The sequence below is a fragment of the Protopterus annectens genome, chromosome 8.part0, assembly GCF_019279795.1.
Source record: "Protopterus annectens isolate FY-2018-M chromosome 8.part0, PAN1.0, whole genome shotgun sequence".
Lineage (NCBI taxonomy): Eukaryota > Metazoa > Chordata > Ceratodontiformes > Protopteridae > Protopterus > Protopterus annectens.
Genome location: NC_056741.1, coordinates 522,935,547 through 522,959,477, shown reverse-complemented (window position 1 = coordinate 522,959,477; position 23,931 = coordinate 522,935,547). Strand labels below are relative to the sequence as shown.

At 37.5% G+C, this 23,931-nt stretch overlaps 1 protein-coding gene across 1 annotated transcript in view; it reads left to right on the top strand.

The window, feature by feature from the left end:
* LOC122808315 (medium-wave-sensitive opsin 1-like) overlaps positions 1–15,909 on the top strand; it is a 139,497-nt gene extending 123,588 nt beyond the window's left edge. Inside the window, exon 6 of the mRNA XM_044079282.1 lies at positions 15,793–15,909. Within this exon, the coding sequence (XP_043935217.1) occupies positions 15,793–15,909 (117 nt within the window). The remainder of the gene's footprint in view (positions 1–15,792) is intronic.
* Positions 15,910–23,931: the final 8,022 nt, after the last annotated feature.

Sequence of the window (23,931 nt, the reverse complement as noted above, 5' to 3'; positions counted from 1 at the left end):
CCTCCTGAGGTAAGATTTGTGCAGAATCAGGTGTGGGAGCTACCATCCACAATGTTAGGGGTTAGATTTTGGTGTGCCAGGCCTGCCATCCAATATGTGTACCCAAATCATCTAAGTGGCTAGGCATGCACTGAGCTTCACATTCACATCTTTACATTACATAATCAATGTCCCCCTACTATCCCTGCATACAACATCCACTGTGTGATCACCAGTCTTCATCTAGTATTCAATCATAGAGAGGCCATACATATATGCATATTCCTCATCTCTCCCTACCAAACAGAGATGAGCCCCAGTCTGAGCATTGATAGTTCCTTTCCTTTCTCCTAATAAGTCTAAAATATACCCCACCCAGTTGACTTTTTTCTTTGCATTGCTGGATGAATAGTCTTAAGTAGTGCTGAACATATCTTTGAATCTTATCCTAAGAAAGAAACAATGTGGAACTTAATCATTTACTGGCCATTATCTAATTGTGTCTGATTCAGAGTCCTAAAATAGAAAAATTGTATTTATTTATTGTATTTGTATATTTATATTTAAATTTATTAAACAAAGTAGAACACTGACCACATTAGATAAATGTCAGCCTCTTTCCATAGAGATAAATAAGAAAACAGTAGCTGAAAATGCATAAGTCAAATGGAGTTGCAATTCTAAACGAAAAGAAAATCAAAAATTAATATTATGTGCAATACCTACAGAAATGTATAGCTACAGATGTAAAGGATAGCACAGCTGTACAATGGGACTCTCAAAGAAAGTGAGGCTGATTTGGTAATGCTGAAGTGTGAGAAGAAGGTAGAGAGCAGATAGAGATTATTAGGATGTTCTTCGTTCCACATTGCTGCAGTCCTAACTATTGGGGGTAGTCCGCTGTCCAGTCGGCCCGAATACCAGAGTATATGGCTGACGTCGGTCAGGGCGCATTAGACTGACGTCAGTACGTCAGGGTACTAATGCGCATGACCGACGTCATATCCCCAGTCTTTTTTGCCGCATGGTCCGATGCAGAAGCTTTTTTGCGAGTGCAGGTTGGCGTTCTGAAATTTTCTGAAGCCGGAGTTTCAGACCGAATCAGAGTTGGCTAAGTACCCCGTTGGGGAACATTTTGGTTTTTTCTTGCCTCAGTATTTAACCGGATGTCAGAAAAAGTGAATAACTGTATTTCTTGTGGGAAACAGATACCTCATAGGGATTACCATACCTTGTGTATACCTTGTTTAGGGCCTGAGCACGACGTTGTTGGATGCCGCTCTTGTGCTAGGTTTAACAAACGCACTATTAAGAGAAGGTTAGACTGTGCCAGGTTAGTGTTTGGGAAGCGTTGCAATTATAAAATGCCGTCGGATGTTCCGACGCCCGCTTCGTCCAAAAAGCGCAAGGACAAAACAGCGAAGCCTAGGGTTGATGAACCGGCAGTCCCGGACGCTGGTTCTTTAGAAGGCTCAGTGGAGCCAGAGGTTTTGCCAGGAGTTTCTTTGGAGTCTCAGGCAGAGACTTTACTGTTACAGGATGTGCCTTCTCAGGAAGTAGGCCAGGCTGAGGGGGCTTCTCAGGTAACTGTTCTTCCCTCTCTTCCTAAGGTAGTTAGAGCCTCTCCTTCTGTTTCAAAAACTTCTTTGAGAGGTAGGCCAAGTTTAGCTTCAGTGGGGGCTTCTCCTAGCACTTCAGGCTCTGTACCTAAGAAACATATGCTTAAAATGGCAGAAGATTTGATTACTATGATTAGAGGCTCTATGCCCCCCCCTGATAAGAGGCCTAGGGTGGAGCCTGAGTTTGAAAGTTTTGAACAGTGTTCAGAGGCTTCTGAGTCTTCTGCGGAAGATTTGCCGGAGTTCCCTCCTTTTTCTGATTCTGATGTGGATGATTCCACTCCTACAGCTTCTCCTCCTGAGGATTTCTCATTTTCAGAGACTCTGCATTCTATGAGGGAGCACTTTAAATGGGAAGGCCAGGATTACTCTGATTCCAGGAAAAGGCTTAGGGAATTCTTGTTTTTACCCCAGCATAGGCCCTTAGCTATACCTCCTGTGTTGAATGTGGTGGAAGATGTTTTTGCAGAGGCTTCCCTGAACCCTGATTCTTTGCCTCCTGCTCCTGTTAAACCTGATAGGTACTATAGGGTGCCTGAAGCTCATAAGTATCTTTTTAAGAGTCCTAGGGCAGACCCGGAAACTGTTTCTCAGGGACCTAAAGGTGTTAAGGCCTCTGTGGTTAAAAACCATGTTCCCACTGATAAAGAGGCAAGGGCTTTGGATAGATGGGGAAAGAAAGTGTATACTTCTTCCACTTTAGCCATGAGGGCGTTGAATTGTCAGTTTCACATGCTAAAATATCAAAATTATCTCCTTTCACAATTGAAATCTAAGGTGGATGCTTTGGCGGAAGGTATTGAGTGTAAAGAGTTGCTGGATTTAGTTCATGTGTCTGAACAAGTGGGTAAGCATTCTTTGCAATGTGGTTTTGATGCTGTACAAGCATCCTCGAGGGTGGCTGCCACTAGTTCTGTTCTTCGCAGGCATGCCTGGTTGAGGGATCAGAATTTAGCTGAGCATGTTAAGACAAGGATTTTGGATGCTCCTTTACAGTCTGATGTGTTGTTTGGTTCGCCTGTGGAAGCAGTTTTAAAGAAAATGGAGGACAAAGCTAAGTCTATGCAAACTGTTAAAGATTTTTTGCAGGTGCAGCCACCGAAGTTTAGTAGAAATTGGCCTACTAAGGGTTGGACATATCCTGCTTATGATTCCCAGTCTAGGGGTAGGTCTAGACGTGGTAGGGGCAGAGCTCAAGGTTCTTTTAGGCCTAGAACAGGGAGTTCACCTGCTCAGACTTCTGGTGAGGGCAGGGGTCAATCCTTTCGTAAACAGACCCAATGACCTGCCTTTTCAGCTGCCAGTAGATCCTCGTCTGGCAGCTCCTTTGGGAGGAAGACTGTCTCTTTTCAAAGAAAATTGGGATTTAATTACTCAAGACAGATGGGTGTTGGATATCATTCACCACGGTTACAGGTTTAATTTCCATACATTGCCCCCTTTCAAAGGCATGCCAGACGTTCCTCCTCCACAAAGGAAAGAGGCTCACAAGCAAATTTTTCAGTTACTCCAAATAGGGGCCATTCAGCCAGTCCCTGTATCACAAAGGGGCCTAGGATTTTATTCTCGCCTGTTCCTAGTACCAAAGAAGGGGAACACGTGGAGACCAATTTTGGATTTATCTATCCTCAACACTTATCTGGACATTCCCAAGTTCAAGATGTTGACGTTACAACAGCTTTTACCTCTGCTGGGCAAAGATCACTGGATGGTAACTTTAGATCTCAAGGAAGCTTACCTTCATGTGCCTATAAGACTAAGTTGCAGGAAGTATCTGCGTTTTCGAGCTGGAAATTCTCATTATCAGTTCTCTGCATTGCCCTTTGGCTTATCTACTGCGCCCAGAGTATTCACAAAGGTTCTGGCTCCAGTGATAGCTTACTTCAGGCTACAAGGAATTCAGATCTATCCTTACTTGGACGACTGCCTGATTCTGGCTCAAGAAAAGGAAGACCTTCTACAGCATCTGGAATATGTTATAGCAGTGCTAAGATGCCTAGGGTATTCTGTGAACGAAATAAAGTCCAGTCTAGTACCCTCTCAAGACATGTGCTTTCTGGGTGTGAGACTGAATACAGCAGCCCAGATGGCCTTTTTAACCCCGGACAAACAACAGAGTCTATCCCTTTACTTCCATCAACTATCTCATCAGTCCGTGCTGACTGCAAGGACAGTCCTTCAAGCATTAGGGTTCATGGCATCTTGTATTCTGGTGCTTCCCAATGCCAAACTGCATATGAGGAAGCTACAATGGTATCTCAAAAATGTATGGACACAGCACTGCCAGGATTTGGACACTGTCATTCAAATAATACCTTGCCTTCAAAAAGAATTTTTGTGGTGGGCTCAGGAATGTCACCTAAACAAGGGACTCTCTGTGACCCGGCCAGAGGCGAGTCAGATTTTAACGACAGATGCCTCGGACATTGCTTGGGGAGCTCATCTAAATGGAAAGTGGATACAAGACAAGTGGCCTGCCAGACTACAGCATCTACATATCAACATGAAGGAGATGTTAGCAGTCCAGTTTGCATTAATGGCTTTCAAGGAGTTACTTCTTCCAGGGCAGGTGTTGATTCTAACAGACAACACAACTGTCATGTGGTACATCAACAAACAAGGGGAACACATTCTTACCCATTGTGCAGGCAAGCAATGATTTTATGGGAGACTGCGCTCAGCTTGCAACTAACTCTTCAGGCAAGGTTTCTGCCGGGAGCACAGAACTCCTTAGCAGATGTGTTAAGCAGACAAATCATGGATCCCCACGAGTGGAAACTGGATCTCCATGTATTTCAAAAGTTGACAGTGTCCTGGGGAACTCCAGACATAGATCTGTTCGCTTCTCCACTGAACCACCAGCTGCCAAAGTTTTGCACAAAGAGGTTTCATCACACAGCTTGGAAAGTGGATGCTCTTTCTTTCAGTTGGAAAAATCTTCATGTGTATGCGTTTCCACCTCTGCCTCTTCTTCCAAAGGTGCTTCTAAAGGTCAGACAAGACAAGCCAAGGATGATTTTAATAGCTCCAGATTGGCCTCGGCAGCACTGGTACCCATTACTGAGGAGTCTGGTAAAGAAGCCTCCATGGCCTTTACCCTTGATTCCACATCTGTTGTCTCAGAAGGAAGGTCGTCTGCTCAATATCAAGCTTCACTCTCTTCATCTAACAGCCTGGCATATTCTGTTTTGAAAGACAGCAGGTCTCAACTTCCTCAACAAGTTTTAAATGTGATTATGGAAGCCAGAAGACCTAGTACAAGGAAAGTGTACGCAGAAAAATGGAAGAGATTTTTATCTTGGACTGCAGCAAAGAATTTGGAGATTTCAGAGCCTAATTTGAGTGTGGCTCTTCAATATCTTACTGAGTTATTGGACAAAGGTTTGTCTTTCTCTTCCATTAAGATTCATGCTGCAGCAATTTCAGCTCACTATGATTGTGACCCACCACTGTTTTCACATCCTTTGTTCAAGCAATTTCTTAGAGGGGCAAAGAATATAAGACCCCCACGTAGAGCTCCTACTCCTGCTTGGGATCTCAATTTTGTGTTGGAGAAACTTACTCTACAACCTTTTGAGCCTGCAGCTACTGCTGAACTGAAATACTTGTCATGGAAGACTGCTTTTTTGTTGGCTATTACTTCTGCAAGAAGGGTTTCTGAGTTACAGGCCCTTATGGCGGTTGAGCCTTTTTTGATTTTTCATAAGGATAGGGTATCATTACGTACTAATCCTTCTTTTATGCCTAAGGTGGTTTCTAGTGTGGCTTTAAACCAAACTATTCATTTGCCTACTTTTTATGCAGATCCCCAAAATAAAGGGGAAAAGATTTTGCACTCTTTAGATGTGCACAGGCAATTGCGTTATTATTTGAGCAGGACTAAGGATTTTAGGCAGTCTCAGCAGTTGTTTGTTTCTTTTGCTTTGAGTTCGCAGGGCAAGCCTGTGTCAAAACAAACTATTTCTAGGTGGATTGGGTTTTGCATTGCATTTTGTTATTCCCATCATGGCAAGGAGATTCCAGCTGGGATTAGGCCTCATTCCACTAGGGCTACTGCCACTTCAACAGCATTTCTAAGGGGGGTGGCAACTAAGGATATTTTGGAAGCAGCTACTTGGAGTTCAGTGCATACTTTCTCTAAGCATTATCACCTTCCTCTCTACTCTAAGTCTAGGGCTGGTTTTGCCACAGCTATTTTGCAAGGCATGTTGTCAGCTCCTGCTTCTTTATGATTTGCCAGCCTCCCTTACCTCTGCTTTGGGATTCTACCCAATAGTTAGGACTGCAGCAATGTGGAACGAAGAACATAGTACAGTTTTGTACCTACCATAAATGTAGATGTTCGAGGATCCACATTGCTGCAGTCCAATTTACCCTCCCTCCTTCCCCTCTGTGTTTAGGGGTGGTTGTGTAGGTGAGGTTATATGCTGATATTTTTGTATATACTTTTGTATCTATTGTACATATTTTTGGTGCAGGTATGTTGGGCCTTGTCTTTTTAGGGTCTTCTGACATCTGGGGCAAGAAAAGACTGAGGATATGACGTCGGTCATGCGCATTAGTACCCTGACGTACTGACGTCAGTCTAATGCGCCCTGACCGACGTCAGCCATATACTCTGGTATTCGGGCCGACTGGACAGCGGACTACCCCCAATAGTTAGGACTGCAGCAATGTGGATCCTCGAACATCTACATTTATGGTAGGTACAAAACTGTACTTTATGTTACATTATGTATCCTGGGGGAAGAAAGTTGCATTTTGCCCGTTTTTGGAGATGAACTTTTAGCTCAGCATTGGGTTTGGGGCAAGGTAAAATATCTTTCAGATGTGAAGAGAAAATTTTTGAAAGTTCAGAAGTAGATGACAACTTCCAACCAAGGGGAAGCTACAGAAAGCAAGCAAATGGGTGGGGATAACTCTAATGAGGTGGAGTTGTATTGCAGGCCAGTGAGTTTCATTCACGGACTACTTCAGTACCACCACATTCTGGTAACTTTATTGATTATATAAATCCTCAGCATCTTACTGTAATGTACAGAACTGGGTTTAACTGAAATGGAACCCTAGACAAAGGACTCAATAGCAACCAAATACATGCTTCCCACTGCACCCCCAGTCCCCCCCTGTGGTTTCCCCCATCCTGCCCCCCACACCATCCAGACAAATTACTTATTTCTTGTTTTTTATACTTGTCTTACCATTTAACTTTTTCCAGCATCCTTTCAACACATTGTAGCTGACCTAGACTGAACTGTAATAAATGAAGTCATTGAATTTAACTGCATCAGCAGGTTGCAAAAGTCATAGGGTTCTAAATGCTCCAAGGTGCATTTTAGAGAGTTTTCCTACCCTTTAATCCAATGATGGCCTGAGCCAAAATCAGAAGTAAGGAAACAAATAAGCCTTATTTTTCACATTCAAGGAAGAAATAAATTATCCCAAAAGTTCCTGCCTCCCTACCCTGGTCCCCACAAAAAAAAATAGTCACTTTATGTGTACCCTTCTATTGTTAGATTTGGATGAAACTGAAGGAATAAATAGCCACTGGTATATATTTGATACTACTGCTGTTATGTGTATTCTCAGCATATGTCTTCAGCCTTGCTCAGTTCCAAAACAGAAGCCTTCTGTGATATTAGATTGGGACAAAACTGAATAAATGGCTGCAATATAACATATTTCAGTGTATTGCTGTCAAACTTATATACACAGCATATTTCCTTTCCCCTATCCATAAAAAGATAGTCAAGCCACATATACACACATCTGATATATGATTGTAAGGAAATAAAATGTATAAATAAATAATGATCATATTAATGCATCTTAACTCATTGCTCAGAGAAACTGCACTACACTAGACATGCAAAAGTGACCTTATGTGCACAAGTTTGTGATCTGATTGTGAGAAAAATTAAAGAAACAATAACTGCACTGTCAGCAGCCCCCACTCAAGTTATAGTGACCATCTGTGCATTGTTCTGAGAAAGTTTTAAACTAAATGAGGCAACATGGCATAGGTTAAGGATGCCTGTGTTAAAGTCCACTAATATAGTAGGGAGACTTGGTGAGAAAACCTAGGTTCCTATTTAAAACTCACACAGATAAAGAGGACCTGTAGACTCCACACATAAGGAATCTCAACCAACATTTCAACCAGAGAAACAAACACTGTAACATGGCAACACAATTTACTGTACTGCTTTGCCAGTGATTGGCTGCTGTCATACACATTCTGTCACCACATTCTCACAAGCCATTTGTTGTCTACAGTGCTGGTGTTTGTGATGGAAGGTGAAAGAAATTACAGCCTTCTTGTTACTTTTAGAAGCACTGCAAGATGCACACACACATACAGAATCATTTCTTCCATAGAGAACACTCATCAGTTAAAGACACTTTATTGACTGTGAACATCTCAGAATTCGGGGTCTGACTATGTTAAAAATGGCCTCAGTAAAGTATTCCAGTTGGCGTCATAGAAAAGCACACTGGTTCTGCAAAACCAGAATAATGACTTTAACTTTATCAAATGACAGCAGAGTCCATTAGTTTAATCCACAGATACCCACAGCAGCAACTTAATCTACTTGTTGACTGCACAAATCATGTTTTATTTTGATAAAAAAAATAGACATAATATAATGTTCCAGATGGCTTCACATAAACGCAAACTAGTTCTAAAAAGTCAAAATAATAGGATCATAGGATCATAGGAGATTATTAGGTTATCAACCCAGAGGTCTTTGTAAGCCTAGTCATTTCATCCCAATGTAATATCATAGAAATGCTAGTCAATACCCAAGCTAGAACTGCTCATGCCTAAGATGATTGTGTGATCTATTCCCGGTTTGAAATTATGGTGCCCCACCACTTGTCTAGGTTCCTCTTGAACAGTGTCATAGAGGTGCTCTGTTTCACATGAACTGGTAGCCTGTTCCAAAGATGCAGCAGTAGATGGGAGATAAATCTGTCCCTCCAGCATGTCCTATTTAAGTCTCAGGCCATATGTACGTCCCTGGAATGGGTAGCCCTAGTCCCATTTGATTTACGAATATGCAGCAAGTTCATTAGGTTTTGGTCTTGGATTGCTCTGTAGGCCTGGCATAAGTCTCCCCTAAGAAGTCTATATGATATGGAGTATAGTGACAGGGTCTTTAGTCTCTCTGTGTTAGGCCCATGCTGGAGCCTCTTGATCTTCTTGGTTAGAAACCTCTGAGGTCTCTCTAATTGCTGCAGATACTTAGTACAGTACATGCCTAATGGGGCTTTATACTCAATTATTGGCCGGATAAATGCTGAGTGTAGGGGGGAGGTTATAACTTCTTTTGCTCTCAAGGCAATGCCTTTACTAATCAAGGGTGCTACATAGAAAGCTTTCCTTACTGCAGTAGACACATGGTAGTCAAAATTAAGGTCACATTCAACTTGTGATCCCAGGTCCCTTATCATTTCATGGGTACTTAGGGTATTGCTGTTGATTTGATAGTGTGAGGGAACATTGTTTGTGCCGAAGGGAATGGTTTTATTTTTATTTATTTATTTAACATTTGTTTACCGGGAAAGCCCGACTTGGAACAAAGCCAGTTTTCAGTGCAGGCCCAGGGAGAAATGGTCCAGATGTATGTTGTTATAATGTGGGAAGAAACCAGAGTACCTGGAGAAAACCCACATGAATGAAGGACATGCAGACTCCGCACAGAAGGCACTCCAGCCAAGAATCGAACCGGAGAACCTCTTGCTGTGAGGCAACAATGCTACCGCTGCACCACTGCAAAGTCCAGTGATGATGTATTTCTTTGCATTCAGTTTGAGACCGTGACTAATGCACCAGTTGGTGATGTGCATGAGACCCTCCTGGAGTATACTGACATAATTTAGGGATTCGGTGATTGCACCTAGTTTGCAGTCATCTGCAAACTTGGTCAGCCACACCCTCTTAGTTTTGACCTGAACTTCTGAGAAGTATATACCAAACAATAGGGGCCCCAGCACTGACCCCTGTGACACGCCACTTTTAATGGATCTGTTTGTTGATGTGGAGTCATCCACTTTGATAGTATGTGTCCGATTTGTGAGCCAGGTGGCAACCCATCTTACAATGAAGGGGTTTACATTCAGTTTGTTAAGTTTATCGGTAATGCCTGAATGTGGGATTGTATTGAAAGCCTCTGCCAGGTTAAAGTATGCTGTGTGCACAGATTTCCCTTCATCAATGACCTTGGTAACATTTTCAAAGAAACCCACCAAATTTAACAGGCAGGATCTTCCCTTCACAAAGCCGAGTTGGACAGAATCCATGGTCTGAAAGTCACCTATGTATTTATTTATGAGGTTCATAATAATGTGTTCCATGGCCTTACAGATGAGGCTGGTTAGGCTTATGTGTCTGCAATTCCCTGGGTCTGTTGCCACCTTTGTTGAAAGCAATAACTGCTGCTGTTCTCCATTCTGCAGAAACAAAGCCTGTGGTTAGGCTATGACTGAAAAGGGTACTTAGTGCTGATGCTAGTTCATGTTTTAGCCCTTTTAGAAGACAGCCTGTGATGTTGTCTGGTCTAATAGAGGTTGTGTTTTTTTGCCTTGGACAAGGCTTTCAGGACCTTCTCTTTAAATATGTAGGGTGGGAGGGAGTTTGGGAGGTTTGTTGTAAGTTAGGAGGGGATAAGGGAGTGAAATTTTCACCAAACCTATCCGTTAGCAGGTTTGCTACCGCTGTTTAACTTGATTTCATCCACATACAGCCCATGAGCCTAGCAGTTAAAGCCACTTTCCATCACTGGTGTGCATACCTCAGAAATTTGATTGTGATAACAAATGGCCACAGATTTTCACCCGCAAACAGCCTCCTTCTGAGCAATTATAGCCACTTTTTGACGATGTACACCTTAGATATCAGAATGCAATAAAATAAAAATAATAAAAGTTGGCCACAATAACTTATTTCACCCCCCTCACACACACCTATTCACCAATTACAGGAACTTTACTGACTGTATGCACTTCAGATTTCTGACTGAAATCGAATGAATACATGCATAAACTGCCATGCAACTTTATTTTGTTTGTTTGCATTTAAATACATACAATGCAACCGTCTCTCTCTCTCTCTCTTGCACACACACACACACACACACACACACACACACACACACACACACACACACACACACACACACAATAATAAATGTATGATCCAATGTATAAACATACATAGTGTGATATTGTTCTTCAGGCTGGTTGCCAGTAGCACTGTCTATCCCTTCACCCACAACACCTTTTTCCCATTTGTCACAAATGGGGTTGGTGTGTCACTTCAACAGTGACAATTATGTATTGCCAAGGGTTACACAGCACGTAGAGGAAAAAAGACAGGAGAGCTTACACAGTAAACAGTATATAAGATGATTTATAAAACACTTATATTGTTAAAATAAAAACAGTTTCTTTCTTCACACTCATAGCAGTACTTTTTGCCCACTCCATTCAATGTTTTTCCAGCCACTTCATTCATCAGTAACCCAAGACGTCCTGAAACAATAGTAAACAGCTCCTCGATGCTTCATACAGCAGCCTTCCTTCCTCCTCTAATGCACCATTTCTGCTATACTCTAAATTTCAGCAAGACCTGTGACAAGGTGTAATCACCTTGTTCTCCATTTGGAGAAGGTCTTTTACTGTGTTGTTTTGAAAAATAATCCCGCAGAATATGCAAATGCCCATCATTTTTAAAACCAAAATCACAACTCTTGTTTGTGCACAATATCATAACATGGATTTCCAAGTCCCAAATGTCAGCTATTTTTAAATTAAACAAAACAGTCAGACATTTTATTTTATTTGAAATCAAATTTAATTTTCTGGAATTTTTTCAAAGGCAAAGCTGCAGCCCAACAACCAGTACCACAAGCTGTCCATAGTAAGCTTAGGTCCTAAGACTGAGAAGCAGAGATCTATGCAATGTAGTTTGGATATGGGGGAGGTTGAAGAAGAGGTCCCACATGGTCTTGTCATATGTGTTTACGAAAAATTAATTGTCTTGTAAGCTTGGAGGCTAAGAATGTCTAATCATTTAGAAGTTTACATAATTGTGTATAGGAGGTTAGTTCCTTGCTTAATGAGCACAAAAAAGTCAAGAGTTTGACTTAGGTAACATACAGGATTATGAATGGGTTTCTAATCATAAGCAGCATGTGATGCATTTGAGGCATGATTGTTAAATTCATCTCGATAGTGAAGTTTGAGAAGTGGTTCTTGACAACCATATTGACAATGCATAAACGGGTGGGCTATGATCTAGAAAGACCCAATCATAACTCTTTGTAGTATATGGGCCTTTCTTGTTTCCATGTACTACAATAGTAACAGAAAAAAGTACAGAAACAATGCATTCTTTACTGGTTTGAAAGTTCTAACACACTTACTGCTGATACTCAGAGAATGGCATCCACAAAAAAGCAGCCGGAAGCCATTAAATACTTCATTCAAACTTTTTTCACCTTTAAAAAGTCTGAATGAAGTCTTTAATGACTTACTTCTAGTGTTTTATGGGGGCTGCTGACATTATTGAAGAATATTTAACAAAAGCCTGTTTAAGCACTTTTATGTTATCAGAGAGATGTTTAACAAGTCTGTCTTTTCCTCAATTTCAGAGTGTAATACAAGGTATTTAACCTTTATCAGAGGAAAATACAGTACTTGAACTAACAGTTAGTATTATGGGAAATGTGAAATAATATGCATAAAATAATTTTTTGAGTGTATTACTTGAGGACCTTGTCAGTGATTTGACCACCTTAAATCATGAAATATTGCTGGATATGTTGTCAGCTGGACATTGGTGGAAAAGAATTAGTTTGACTTAAATTATATTTACCATTCCCCTCTTTCATGCAAACTAGGTTATATGCACTATAATTAGAATCATCTGAAGTATGGGCATATATACTGAAACATAATGTATTAATAGTCAAAGAAACAAACTAAGGTGGTGGTGGAAAAGAAACTCCAAAACCAAAAACCAAAAGAACTGCAAGTCCAACAGAAGAGCGGAGAGCAATAAGGTCTTAAAACACTATTTTATTTCGACCACATAGCACAAAGCAAGAAATTATACCACGCTACACTGAAACATTAACGCTCTTAAACACACGCGTTTTCGTCTATCAAATCAGACTTCCTCAGAAGAATCAATAGGATAAGTAACACTCCTTTTATACCCTGACCAATAAATCAATTAATAACAAAGAATTTAAACATCACTAGTTCTTTCATTCCATTTCATTCAATAGGATGTGAATAAATTAAATATGTTTCTCTAACCCATGTAGCAATATTCCTTCATTTTTAAAAAATATGTTATATAACTTCAATTACGTAAAAATAATTGCTTCTTATTCATATTAAAAAAGAAGTAAAAACAAAGAATGATAAAATATTAAATATAAATTACATATATAAAATATTACATTTAGCTGCCCTCTAGTGGAAATTCCTATTATTGAGTTAAAATTATTCTAAAAAACATTTTAAATAAAAAATCATTTGAATAGAAAATATGAAATATGTTAAAAACTGTATGAAAATTTCTTTCAAAATTCAGGATGTACTATAGTTTAGCTGCCCTTAATTTTAAAATAGGTATTATACTTGTATATTCATTCAAACCTGGTGGGTTATATGCCTCAAGTGTCATTTGCCACCACAGCTCCCTATATTCAATGTTTTCTTCCCAGAGACTCCCTCTTATAGCTCTCTGGGTATGTTCCAACACTGTAAATCTAAAAATGGCTCTCATGCATGTTTGAATGTGTTTAAACAAAGCATTTGTCTCCTTACAATTCTTAATGTCGTTGAGATGTTCATATATCCTTCTTTTTAATTTTCTTTCTGTTTTACCTATATAAAAAGAATAACAGGTCTCACAGGTAGCCATGTAAATTAATCCCATAGAATCACAGTTGTAATAATTCTTATTATTAATAATCCATCTGTCTCTACTGGCTATATAAAAGCTATCTGAATTCAAAATGTATGGGCACTGGGAACATCTCCCACACTTATAGGTATTATGGGACTTGTTAAAAGTTATTCCAGGAGTTAAATATCCTGAGAAAATATTATTTATTACCATAGATGTAATTGATCTTTTTTCGTCCATTCCTTATAGTCAAGGCACCTATATGTTTGAGGAAATATTGTATAACGGTGGTAATTTAACTAACAATAAAAAACAAGTGAATGTATGGTTGATGGAAATGGTATTAAAGAATAATTTTTTGTATTTTAATGAGGAATTTTTTAGACAAATACAAGGAGTAGCCATGGGGGCTGCTTGCGCCCCAACCTATGCAAATTTAGTTCTTGCTAAATGGGAAGAGGAACATGTTTTAAATTCTCAATATAGCTCCTATTGGGTACTTTATCGCAGATTTTTGGACGATATAGTCTTATTTTGGACTGGTGGACATGAGAAGTTCAAAGAATTTATGGTTTACCTTAACAAAACTACGGAGTTTTTGAAGTTCACACATACAGTTTCAGATAATGTATTACATTATTTAGATTTGGAAATTTACAAGCAGGGTGATACTTTGGAGACAAAAGTATATAGAAAACCCACATACTGTAATACATATTTACATTTTGACAGCGCACACCCCCTGCATTGTAAGAGGAATATAATTAAAGGTCAATTTGTGAGAGGTAGTCGAATGACAAGCTCTCAGAATGATTTTTTCAAAGAATGTGAATTCCTGGAAGAAATGTTCATTGATCGGGGATATCCCCTAAAGCTTGTGAAGGAAACAAGACAGGAAATAGAAAGGGGAAGGAGGGATAAATACACCCCTATAGTGAAGTTAACTGGTTTAAAAACAGAGCAATTTAAAGACCAAGAAAGAAGTGAAGAAAATTATCAGTTAGCCTTGACAATGGAATATAATGCACTTAATAGCAACATCAGAAGAATATTTGTCAAGGAATGGGACAGGTTTATGAATATAATGGATATAGATAGATTAGAAAGGGTTTCAACCAAAATAGTATATAAGAATGCCCAAAGTATTGGAAATATTTTAGAAAGTAGGAACACAAAGGCCCCACAAAATGTAAAAAAGACAGGGACCTATAAGTGTGGGAGATGTTCCCAGTGCCCATACATTTTGAATTCAGATAGCTTTTATATAGCCAGTAGAGACAGATGGATTATTAATAATAAGAATTATTACAACTGTGATTCTATGGGATTAATTTACATGGCTACCTGTGAGACCTGTTATTCTTTTTATATAGGTAAAACAGAAAGAAAATTAAAAAGAAGGATGTATGAACATCTCAACGACATTAAGAATTGTAAGGAGACAAATGCTTTGTTTAAACACATTCAAACATGCACGAGAGCCATTTTTAGATTTACAGTGTTGGAATATACCCAGAGAGCTATAAGAGGGGGTCTCTGGGAAGAAAAAATTGAATATAGGGAGCTCTGGTGGCAAGTGACACTTGAGGCGTATAACCCACCAGGTTTGAATGAATATACAAGTATAATACCTATTTTAAAATTAAGGGCAGCTAAACTATAGTACATCCTGCATTTTGAAAGAAATTTTCATACAGTTTTTAACATATTTCATATTTTCTATTCAAAATGATTTTTTATTTAAAATGTTTTTTAGAATAATTTTAACTCAATAATATGAATTTCCACTAGAGGGCAGCTAAATGTAATATTTTATATATGTAATTTATATTTAATATTTTATCATTCTTTGTTTTTACTTATTTTTTAATATGAATAAGAAGCAATTTTTTTTACGTAATTGAAGTTATATAACATATTTTTTAAAAATAAAGGACTATTACTACATGGGTTAGAGAAACATATTTAATTTATTCACATCCTATTGAATGAAATAGAATGAAAGAACTGGTGATGTTTAAATTCTTTGTTATTAATTGATTTATTGGTCAGGGTATAAAAGGAGTGTTACGTATCCTATTGATTCATCTGAGGAAGTCTGATTTGATAGACGAAAATGCGTGTGTTTAAGAGTGTTAATGTTTCAGTGTAGCGTGGTATAGTTTCTTGCTTTGTACTATGTGGTTGAAATAAAATAATGTATTAATAGTGTTCTTATATATGGAATTACTGTCCTGGAATGCTAACTGTATTTCCTGTTTTTTTCTCCAGTTCCGGAACTGCATATATCAGATGCTTGGCAAAAAGGTGGAAGATGCATCTGAGCTGTCCTCTACATCAAAAACAGAAGTCTCATCTGTCTCAAATTCTTCAGTTTCTCCTGCATAAATCTTTCACTCGACAAAACATTTCTCAAAAGTCAAAAACTCAAAAATTGCTTTCTCCTGTCCACAGTCCCTGCTCCCTTATTCTATGGATCTTTATGGGAACTGTGCATAATAATAAATTTCAAAGACTGTATATTAAAAAAATGACTACACATTGCTGCCAGCCTGCAAAACAATATCATGACTGCTTACCTTAATAAAATGCTGGCAGGGTTCTATTTTCTTCAAAGCCACCAAAGTGTGATATGCTGCCTTGTATATACTTCCCTAATTATCATATTTGTTTTACGTACCACAAAGGAAAAATATTGTTGCAATGGTTTTTCAACAAAAATGTATTACAGAAAGAAATCTCAGTTTAATGTATTATTTACTAATGTCTAAATGATGTTGACTTGAGATAAATCGTGTATGAGTTTATATCCTAGACTTTATAGTAATGAAGAATATATTTACATTTTCTAATATACAGACTATCATTATAATTGTTGTCAGTATAGCTTAATGGATAGTTTCCTTACCTGTGGGTGGACGACTATGGGATTAGGTTCCACACTTGTAAACATCAGACAAGTGAGTGATACTGCATTAATGAAAATTACATATTTCAAATTAATATTTAACTGAGCTACTTTCTGTTTTTATTGCATCTCTGAGCAATAAGCAAAGAAGGCATATATTTTCTTAAACATTTCTTTAAGGTCAGGTTTACTGGCATTGCTGGTCATTCTGCATTTGCCCAAAACATTCTGCTCTAAACACAGGATTGATGACAGGGATGGCAAGTAGCAGGAGTTTAGAATTACTTTTGGACTATGCCAGCTGGATGGCTGCTCGGAAGTACAAAAGCTATACTGAAGAGGAAGAAAATACTATCTGTGGCTTAGTGAGAGCCTCCATGAATCTTCCAAAATGTTATGATTTCCCCATGAACACCCATTGTAGATTTTTAGTACTATGTCCACTGTCAAAATCAGAACTACTAATTTGTTGTCTACTGGACAATGTGGCCACATGTTTTTGGAAGAGTTTCCTTTGCTGTGCAGATCCATTTTAGACCTAATCCTTTTGATAATAAAGCCACCCTTTTGCCTATAATGGTAATAGACTAGCTAGAAACTTGAATAATTGGAGGAGTTTTGGAAATTGGCTTTAATTCTTAACCAAACCACTGTAAGACAAACGATAGCTTAAGGGGTATTAAGCTTGCAAGATACCTACATGAATGCAACATATTTTTTTTCATACAGGGTAGTTTTCTAAACATTCCAATGGGAATATGTGTTTTAGTACTGCAGGCTTTATTAAGTGACCAATAGTCAAATAAATCTAAATGTCTTGCTTTATCTGCCAGATCTTCCCTCAGAAACAAATTAAAAAAAATAGTCAATATGATATTGCCCACTTATTGTACCCATTTCCTCATCTATTGGATGAGCTGAAGATTCCCCTGCCTTATGGATAATTTGCATATCTCCTGATTTCCTAAATGTTGCATAGGCTTCATATCTTATCTAACTAACAGTTTACTTTCCCCATCCCTCTTACAAATTCTCATAGGTCTGTCCCATGCAATCTTGAATTTTGCCACAAGGTTTGACCCTACAACATTTTCAGTATAGTTATTCCTTTGATATATAACCTTTTCTATTAAAAATACTTCCTAGTATCCCCCCTGAGATGACTGTCTACATTTTCTCTCTGTATTCTCTTGTCATTGCACATCTCTCCTTTTTTTTTTTTTTTTGTAAACGTTACACATTTGGTCATTATGGCTTCCCATGAAGTACATACATTTTTCTCTTATTATTTATACCCCAACCACCTTCTTTATTTTAAAGATTGTACATATTATGCCATTCTGATCTGTGTTTGAGTATATTTAGGTTAAGACTCTGGAACATTTTTTGCATATCTTTGAACTGCTTCTATCCTGTCTACATCATTAGCTGAATGGTGTCTCAGGTCTTAAGATTTGTACACAGTAATCTAGATGGGGTCTCACTGTTTATAAAGAAGGATAACATTTAATTTGTTCTATGGCTGATGCATTTTCCTGTGCATCGCAGTGGCCCATTAGCCTTATTGCTGGTTTGTCACATTTCTTAATTTTCTATTAGCTGTCCCAGATATCCCTCAATATTTTGTCACTGCTTTAGGGTCTTACCCAGCTATGCATTCCATTATTTGGTTATTGATTTCCAGCTTTATCATATTCATTGTTTCATTAATTTTAAGTTATTGTATTTTAATATTTCCCACAAGTCTTGCTATGCTACTTTCCCACTACTCTTAGAATCTGCCTTTTCATCTTTTATATAACTTCCTGCCTGTCATATTGCACATCTTTGTGTGTTCAGCTGAAATGCATACCTCTCCTTCCAGAAGCTCTACACTGGTACTCCATAAGACAATGACAATGACAGACCATTGTACTCTAATGCAATAATGTTTTGTACAGCACCATGTAAAATTCCTCACTAAAGCCGATTTAGAGAAAGTCTACAGGCCCTTTAACATCCAATGTCTAGGCTCCACAGTCCAAGAATTTTATTAACTGTGTCAGCTACAATCTCACTGTGAATATTTATTGCCTTGGAGTCAGTGTCCTGCTTGCTTTCCAAGTATTTCAGAATTATTCCTTTAGCAACATCTCCAAGATTTTCCTTACTACTGACATCTAAACTGAAAGGACACTAGGCTAATGATAAAGACATATTTCATATATTTCCTGTATGTTAGCATAGCAACTGCACTATAAATCTATTTCTCTCTCTCTTTATATAGATATATATATATATATATATATATATATATATATATATATATATATATATATATATTAAGCTACAGCATCAAACCTGAACAGGGAGTTAATAAACCAAGGACAGGAGAAAATTATATGTTAAATGATATGTTGTAACTTGTGAGTACATAAAAAGCATAAAGTGTTTGCAGTTAAGGGGCTCTGTTCAGCTGATTAAACTCATGCTACACCAGTGTTTTGAGTATGAAGGAAGATGAAACGATAGACCTTAACTGTTATGTACAAAGTGCTGATATATATAACAAGCCTTTTCATGTTATTAAAACTATTCTCTAGATAGTTTGCATAAAGAAAAGGATCAAGTAGCCTGCATGAGTTCCATTTATATCTTTGTTGACTGCTATTTTCTTATGAATACAGACTATGCATCAAACACTCCGCTTGTTTTATGTCTCTTTTACCACTGTGCTGGTTGTATTTTCATGTTTTTCTGACAGAGCAAACCAAACATAGCCAAATCTAGACAGAATAATTAACATAGGAAACTGATCAGGACAAATTCATAGGAATGCAATAAAAGTGACATTGCATTATGTCACCAGTATCCTAGTCTGTATGCTCAAGTCCTTAAAGTTTGCCCTGAAATGAGTCATTCATGAGCACAAGTTTTAGCTCAGTATAATAACTTAACATAGGGGTTAATGTTATATGTAAACCCAGGAACCATATAAACATAAAATACTACCCACAAATATTAATACAGACAGTATGGTGTTTTGCAAGAAGATAGCATATATATATATATATATATATATATATATATATATATATATATATATATAAAATGTAAAACCAGACATTATGAGTGTAAGCTATGCTGCTACATGACCAGATAGTATAAAACTATAAAGAAAAATATAAAACAATTAAGTACTGCATTGTACCTTTGCATTGCCATAAGTGTGTGGATTGAGTCTACGCTGAAGTGACACTCTCCAATAAAAATAGGCAGCAAATTAAAAAGAAATAAAACAAAACTCATAAATCAGGAAAAGTAAGAGTGAAGCAAAGAGATCTGAGTCATTGATGAGTGTCAGATCAGATACACTGCAATGGAAAAACATGAGTATAAAACTAAAAATGTCCAAGCACACCACCGCACATAAAATCTAAAGCTTCTGATAAGAGGCATATGTAGCAGCATCCAGAGATACTACCCTTGCCTATACACCAGCTGACCAAGTGAGCCACAGATTCTCCAGATATTGTCACATGATGTTACAGTCTTCAGTAATGCTGCTAGATTTTGAGAGAAAGGGGACTAAGACAGCTAAAATATAATTACAGTCATCTCACACACAGAATCATAAGTTCCGTAAAATGAATATCATTGGCAAAGGACTACTACCATAAAGAGAAAAAAATAATATTATTAATATGCCAACTGTGCTTTATATAAAGGGCCTTAAACAAATGTGTCAGTTACCTTAGTGTAGTGCTTCATCTGAATGAACAGTATTATGCTTATACACTAACAAAGTTATAATCTGAATATTGTGATAATGCCTATCAGTAACAACAGAATAGTACCATGGGCACACTGATTTAATATTAACAGTATATAAAATCCATCTCAAATTAATATTCCTTAATAATATGTGGCTATGCCCCATATATCCAAGATTATAGTTACACTGCAACATCTTACTTCCTTATTACACATTGTCAGAGACAAAACAACACAGGCTGCATCCATGTTATGCATCTGCACTGCATAACATTATAGCAACAATAAAGTGAATAACCACAACAAATTACTATTATTAAAAATATTCCCTGTGCATATCACCACAGCACACTATAAGTGTAACTATACAATTTTAACATGTACCATGAAGATTTATCAAAATAAATACAGGATATGACAGTGTAAAGGAATGCCACAATGATGATAAGTTGAGCACATGCAATGTGCTTTGTGCGCTTGTCAGTGGATATCACAACAACATGCATGGGATGTTTTGTACTAGATGAATCTCAGCACATGAAAAAGGTAGACTTTATATGCATTTGCAAGACAACAGTAGTGTGCAGATTGCAGCCAGTGAAGGACATATATAACTACACTTGGAAATGGTATTTCTGCTACCTCTGCCTGATTGATTGATATGCATTTTGTGCCACTTGAGTATCTTTTATATCTACCTAGGAAATGAAAGGTGCCAACAAGCATTGTTTATTACCAGCTAGCATCATTGTGCCCATTGTCAGTTAAGCAAACATAATCCAGTCGCATTGATCACCTGACATGTTATTTTTATATAAATAAATACTACCTTTACTGGGGTCTCACTCATTGTTTAAATACAAATGCATCAAACCAATTAAATTCCCTAATTATCTGAATCTCCTTGCACAAGTAAAATTGAGTTGGCATAATGATTAAGGTGTTAACCTCATATACAAGGTAAAGGTTTTGATTCTCACCTTTGGTCACTGATTGGTAATTGGCAACACCTCAGATGGATGATCACAGATATATGTCTCTCCATGTTAATACTGTAATCATGGCTTCCCATATGTGTTAATAGTAGCTCTAGTGACAACATGCATGCCATATAGCAAAATTCACATGTCACAGGGTGAATTAGCAGCTAAGAAAACTGCAATGTATTTACCATCTGTGGACAGAAGACCATGGGTTTAGAACAGGTATGTGGAACAAATATGCCCATTTGACTCTGTGATTTGAAGAAAAATATCCTAAACACTACACTGTATGATCAGCTGCATCTATGCATGGCTCTGCACAACAGGTGTTGCATATGAGACCAACATAACACATGCGGTGCACACATGTATGCTTTTGTGCCTATAGTGCCATTCCTACATTTCCTGATTCATGCCTATAGGGTAAGTGCTATAATAACGGTATCCTTATCATGCCTACTACCTGTATGAGTGCTGCCTAAGAAAAAAAACATAACTATTTGCCTAATATGATCAGTTTAAGGTTCACAATTATGATAGCTAAGCTGTATGAATGTGCATGTTTAACTGTATCTAAAAAGATACAGGTTACCATTAAAAAAGAGAGAATAAAAAGGTCTGTTACCTTTTGAATAATATGTGGATGATCCTTCAGCACTGGATAAAGCATGTCATGTACAGCATCATATATGGGAAGGAACTCCATTGTGTTTGCTGTTGTCTGAAGATGAAAACATTTGAAAAAGAATTCCTTTCTTTTCCTTAGAAGTTTACACCTGACTCCTACCTGGTGCTCATACTCAGTGTGGTGTAGTGTGCTCCTTTGATTCAATATGGAGCTGCATAGGTGTCTGATGTCACAGAAAGACTGAAAAATCTGATAGCAATGCACCTGTGTAGCTAAATAGAACTGGATTGAACTGCTCACCTATCTTCAGTTCCAGTTCCTGCTCTGAATAAAAGGCGTTACTGTTTGCTAGCATTATATCCTTTTAATTTATTTTTTGTTTATTAAAATGTTGTATTTTTCATTGTGTGTGTGTGTGTGTGTGTGTGTGTGTGTGTGTGTGTGTGTGTGTGTGTGTGTGTGTGTGTGCATTAATAGTTATTTTATAACTTACACCTGGAGGAGTTTATATGGGACATATTGATATCAAATGGAAGCATACATAATGCTCACAACGGGTCAATGACAGCTGGAATTTAAGTATCACTATTTTCCAGATATGTATACTTTTCAATAAAACACAGATAATTATTATACGTATATCAGTATTTTATGCAATGCCCACTTGGAAGCATTGTAGAACAACATTTCATAGGTCCAGTCAGACAAATGGTAATCTTGGCTCATGGCCTAATTTGGGCACTTAATAAACACTATGCAGGGGTTCATTTTTATTCAAGAATATGATTACAGATCATATTAACATGTCTATTGATAAACTGAACCAGCAGGAGTCTATTTACAACTTCAAATTAAAGGGTACATAATGCTGGAAAACTCTGCACTAATAACTGGTGTCTAACTATTACTACTTTGAAAATACTTCTGTTTTGTTTATCAACATAATATGTATAAATACAATAGGTTTACATCTTAGATAGTCTATGCTTGAAAACATTGTAGAAAAGCACTTCATAGGCCTAGTCAGCACAAAAGCGGAATGCCTATGACAAAAATTGGATTGTCAGTAAATGTGATAGTCATAATTTTGAATGAAAAGATATTATACTACGTGCAAATGTAATATTTACTTTAGTAATTGACCTATATGGTTTATGTGGTACTTTATATATATATATATATATATATATATATATATGTAAATAAAATCACTACGGAATACCGAACAGTGCGGAATGGGAACTTTGCCGTTCACTCCACTGTAGTGCAATCTCGGAGTTGGTTTATTTAAGTTGCAGTGGGGTGGGGGGGTGCAGGGGGGCTTGCCCCCCTGCATACACATTAGAATAGTTTGTTGTATGTTTTACTTTTTTTTTTAAGTTTCGAGATTCTGGTTCTCAGGATTCAGAGTCTCAGGACTGTGGAATTTTGGTATTCCATAGTGATTCTATATATATATATATATATATATATATATATATATATATATATAAACACGGTATGCATATGGGTCTATGTAGTAGCATTGTGGAACAGCATTTAACTGGTTAAGTTGCCCCATGGGTCAGGAATGTCTGCTGACCTACATGAGGTGGTTAGTAATTGAAAAAGTGTTTTTTTTTACCAATTATGAATATGTGCTACATTAATATTTATATTAATCACTTGACTCTAAAAGGAGCTTATGGGTACTTCATGATATCAAATGAAAGATTTCATAATGCTGGGAAACATCTTACTGCTACATGCTGCCTAAGTACCACTGCTGTGCAGATATTTATACTTGTTTTGCAATGGCCTATGATTTTTATGTCTTTTTGCATAGTTTTACAATATCTTAGGCAATGTTTACAAGGTGGCATTGTGGAGCAACATCTAATACCATAACTCAGCATACAAGTAGGGACCTCTTATTGATCCAAACAGGATAATCTGTAATTCAGAAAGTGTGTTTTTTCCATTATGAATATATGTGCTATGTTAGTATTTATGTTAAATTCACTCAGAAGAGGTTTATGAGGTACTTCATGATATTAAATTAAAGCTTGCATGATGCTGGAAAAGCTTTATTATCTGGTATCAATCTACCACCATTACTCAAACAGTCATGCTTCTTTAGCAATAAAATATCTATACAT